Below are 3,936 nucleotides of genomic sequence, written 5' to 3' on the forward strand. Positions count from 1 at the left end.
GAATCTTGAGGGTAGGGGCTGTGCCTGGTGCAAGCTTCGTATGCAAACCAGGGGTGCTGGGGTGGGGCCTGGCCGGGCGCCCGCCCACTGTTGCTAGGTTACAGCTTGTTCACGCAGGTTGCCAAGCAGGGCATCTCTTGGCATCTCTAGGGGAACACAACCAAAAACTCTTGACCCCGTGTGACCCTAATTCTGACTTTGCCTATGTGTTGATTGTGTCCCGCCCACCCCAATCCCGATCAAGCCTCAATCTTCCCGTCAAAGCCCCTGCCCCATGGGAGTCCATGCCAAGCGCTCTGTCCACCCACCCCTGCCTCCCGCACCCAGGGCGGTCGGTCGCCTTGGCACCCTCACCCTATCACGACACCGCCCTCGCGGTGTCGAGCGCCGCAAGGAACCCCGTCCCTCTGGGGACTTTGGCCTGGCTCCGACTTGCTCAGAGCCAGCGGGGCAGCCTTCTGTTGTCCGGCCTCACCCCAGGCCCCAGTCCGCCCCCAGCCCCGCCGCAGCCAGCCTCTCCCACCCAGGGCCACCCCATGCACTGTCACCGTGGGAGACCGCTCCTCTCTGTGACCCCCGACTCCACGCCCCCCACCCCCCAACTCCGGCCAGACCCCCGCCCCCATCCCTCCGACGAGGGGTGTCCCACCACCACCACCTCCCACTCCAAGTGAGTGAAGCATGCGCAGGGGGTCTCTTGAAACACTTTATTGACTCGCAGTGACTGTGCCCAAGGCGGCAGGCAGGCCGGGGCCGCCCGGGCTGTGCGGTTGGTCGGTGCGCGGACCTGGCGCCTGACGGCCGCGCCCCCAGGGGCCGGGAACCCAGGTGTCGTTGGGCAGCTAGGGCTGGGCCGGGGCCACCTGGGAGATGGTGCTATAGTCCTGAACAAGTCGCTGAGCAGCGCGTTGCTGCGGGCCGCCACGTCCACCGGCTCCGGAGTGAGGCGCCTCCTGCTGCTGTTCTGGGCCTCATGGCGCGCCAGCTCCAGGACCCTGGCCGCCAGGTACTGGATGATGGCCACTAGGTAGACGGGTGCGGACGAGCTCAGGCGCTGGGCATAGTGGCCCTCCCGCAGGAGGCGCTCCATGTGGCTCACGGAGAAGGACAGCTCGGCTCGGGCGGTGTGGGAGCGGCGACCGGGTGACCCTCGACGGCCCCTCTTCCCTGGCATGCTGGCCGTTGGGCGCGCTTTCTGTGATGGCCTCGCTCTGCGGTGCGCTGGGATGAGGTGCGGCGGGATGAGGGGCGGTCGGTTGTGCCTGCTGGTCCCAACATCTCAAGACAACTGGTGTTCTCAGGCCCCTCCTCCGTATCCTAGCGACCATAGGCCGGGCCCTCATTGGTCGGGGAGCACCCTGTGAGGTCACTGCTTTCCCATAACCCCTCCCCCACCCCACCTCACCCCGCCCCCACCCCCTCCGCCGGGGTCCTGGGCCTGCAAAGAAATGGCGCTGGCAGGATCCTGCTCGCTGTGCTCGCTGGACCCTCTCTTTGGTGGAACTCTCACTGTCCACCAGATGGGAACTTTGTACAGAGAAGGCAGCTAATGGCGGACCATCCAGGGGCACCAAGTATACACTGGCGGTGCTGGGCCACCATCACGACTATATATCTGCTTCCAAATGAATAATATTCCTGGCTGAATAATATTCAGCAGGCTGAATAACATTGCAATGCATGGCTAGACCACACATGTGTATCCGCTCAGCAGCTGATGTACATTTGGGTGACTTCCACCTTGTGCCCGTCGGGCATAGTGCTCTGGTGAACATTCCTGTGCAGCGTTCTGTTTGAACACCTGTTTTCAACTCATTTGGGTTTACAACCCATGGGATAGATCTATGGGTTTATTTCTGGACTCCACTGATCTATGTGTCTATCCTTATGCTAGTACCACATAGTTTTGATAACTGTAGCTTTGGACTAAGTTTTGAAATAGGGAAGTGTGAGTCCTCCAACTTTTTTCTTCTTTTCCAAGATTATTTTGGCTATTCAAGGTCACTTGAAATTCCGTATGCATTTAGGATTGGCTTTTACATTTCTGTAAAACAGAGCATTGCGATTTCCATAGGGATTTCATTAAATCTCTGGACAACTTTGGGTGGGATTGCCATCTTAAAAGTATTAAGTCTTCCCGTCCACAAAATCTGCTGTCTTTCCCCTTTTCTTTTTAAGGTCATCATTCATTTCTTTCAGCAGTGCTTTGTAGTTTTCAGTGCACAAGCCTTGCACCTCCTTGGCTAAATTTATCTCTGTGTGTTTTATTCCTTTTGATGTTGTGTGAAATAGAACTGTTGTCAATTTCATTTTGGATTATTTTTTCATTGCTAGGATATGGAAACACAACAGATTTTTGTGTGTTGATCTTGTATACTGCAACTTGGTTGAATTCGTTTGTTAACTCTAATAGTGTTTTGTGGATTCTTTAGGGTTTCCTGTACAGAAGAACATGTCATCTGAGAATAGAAGTAGTTTAACTTCCTTTCCAACTTCGATGCTTTTCATTTCTTTTTCTTGCCTCATTGCTCTGACTAGGACTTCCGTTACAGTCTTGAGTAGAAGCACTGAAAGCAAGGATTCTTCTCTTGTTCCTGATGTTAGGGAAAATGCTTCCAGTCTTCCACCATTGAGTATGACATTAGCTAGGGTATTTCATAAAAGCCTTTTATTTTGTTGAGGAATTTCCCTTCTATTCTTAGTTTGCTGGGTGTTTTTTGTTTGTTTTTTAATCATGAAAGTTGTTAGATTTTGTTGAATGCTTTTTCTGCATCAACTAAGATGATCATGAGGGTGTTTTCCCCCTTCATTTTATCAATGTGGTTTTGATTAATCAGTTTTCTTATGTTGAGCCATCCTTGCATTCCTGGGATAATTCCTATTTGGACATGGAATTTAATATTTATAATATGCTGCTGGATTCAACTTGCTAGAATTCTTCCGAGGATTTTTGCATCGATATTCATAAAAGCTATTGGTCTGTAATTTTTCGTATATCTAAGAGTGGAATTGCAGTGTCATATGGTAATTCTATGTTTAACTTATTGAGGAACCACCACCCTACTGATTTCCACAGCAGCTCTACCATTTTTTCATTCCCAACAAGCAGTGTATGTGTGTCCCAATTTCTCCACATCTTCTCCAAAACTTGTTATTTTCTGGGTTTATTTTTGCTTCGTTTTGCTTGTATTAGCTATCCTAGTGGGTGTGAAGTGGTATCTCATGGTGATTTTGATTTGCATTTCTCTAATGACTAAATACGTTGAGCATCCTTTCCTGTGCCTCTTCGGCATTTGTACATCTGCTTTGGAGGAATGCCTATTCAAGTCCTTTGCCCATTGTTTAACTGGGTTGCTTATCTTTTTGTTGTTGACTTGTAAGGTTTCTTTATGCATTCTGGAAAATAGACCTTTCTCAGATATATGATTTGCAAATGTTTCTGCCATCCTATGGGTTGGGCTTCAAAGTGGCTCAGTAGTTGTGGTGCACAGGCTTAGTTGCTCCGTGGCATGTGGGATCTTCCCGGACCCGGACCAGGGCTTGAACCCGTGTCTCACTCTGCATTTGCAGGCGGATTCTTAACCACTGTGCCACCAGGGAAGCCCACTTCTTTTTAAACCAACGTTTAGACAGTGTCATTAAATAAACATCCTTTTCAATGCTAAAACCCGAGTCACTTGTGGCCTTTTCCTGGAAGAGATTTTTGCTGCTGTCAGGTTACAAGAACAGCATAAGAGGCCATTTTCTGGGCATGGAGCCCAGGATTCAAAGGGAAGCTCTAGAGAACATCTGGTCTGCTTGATATATCGAAACTGCATGTGTGTGTTTGTGTGTATGTGTTTCTCTCTGCTGACTCATAGCATTGAAGCGTCTTTGGAAACTCCCCCACCCTTCTAGCCAGCCAGTTTATACACACGCCATCGGCTCCTCCTTGAT

General features: G+C 50.5%; 1 protein-coding gene across 1 annotated transcript; it reads right to left on the bottom strand.

Moving 5' to 3' along the window:
* Window positions 1–842: 842 nt before the first annotated feature.
* On the bottom strand, window positions 843–1,174 carry H2AB2 (H2A.B variant histone 2). Its single transcript, XM_030850234.1, is given in 2 exon segments — window positions 843–884; window positions 887–1,174. Coding segments are annotated over 2 exon segments (330 nt in total).
* Window positions 1,175–3,936: the final 2,762 nt, after the last annotated feature.

Source organism: Globicephala melas, chromosome X (assembly GCF_963455315.2).
Source record: "Globicephala melas chromosome X, mGloMel1.2, whole genome shotgun sequence".
Taxonomy (NCBI): Eukaryota; Metazoa; Chordata; class Mammalia; order Artiodactyla; family Delphinidae; genus Globicephala; species Globicephala melas.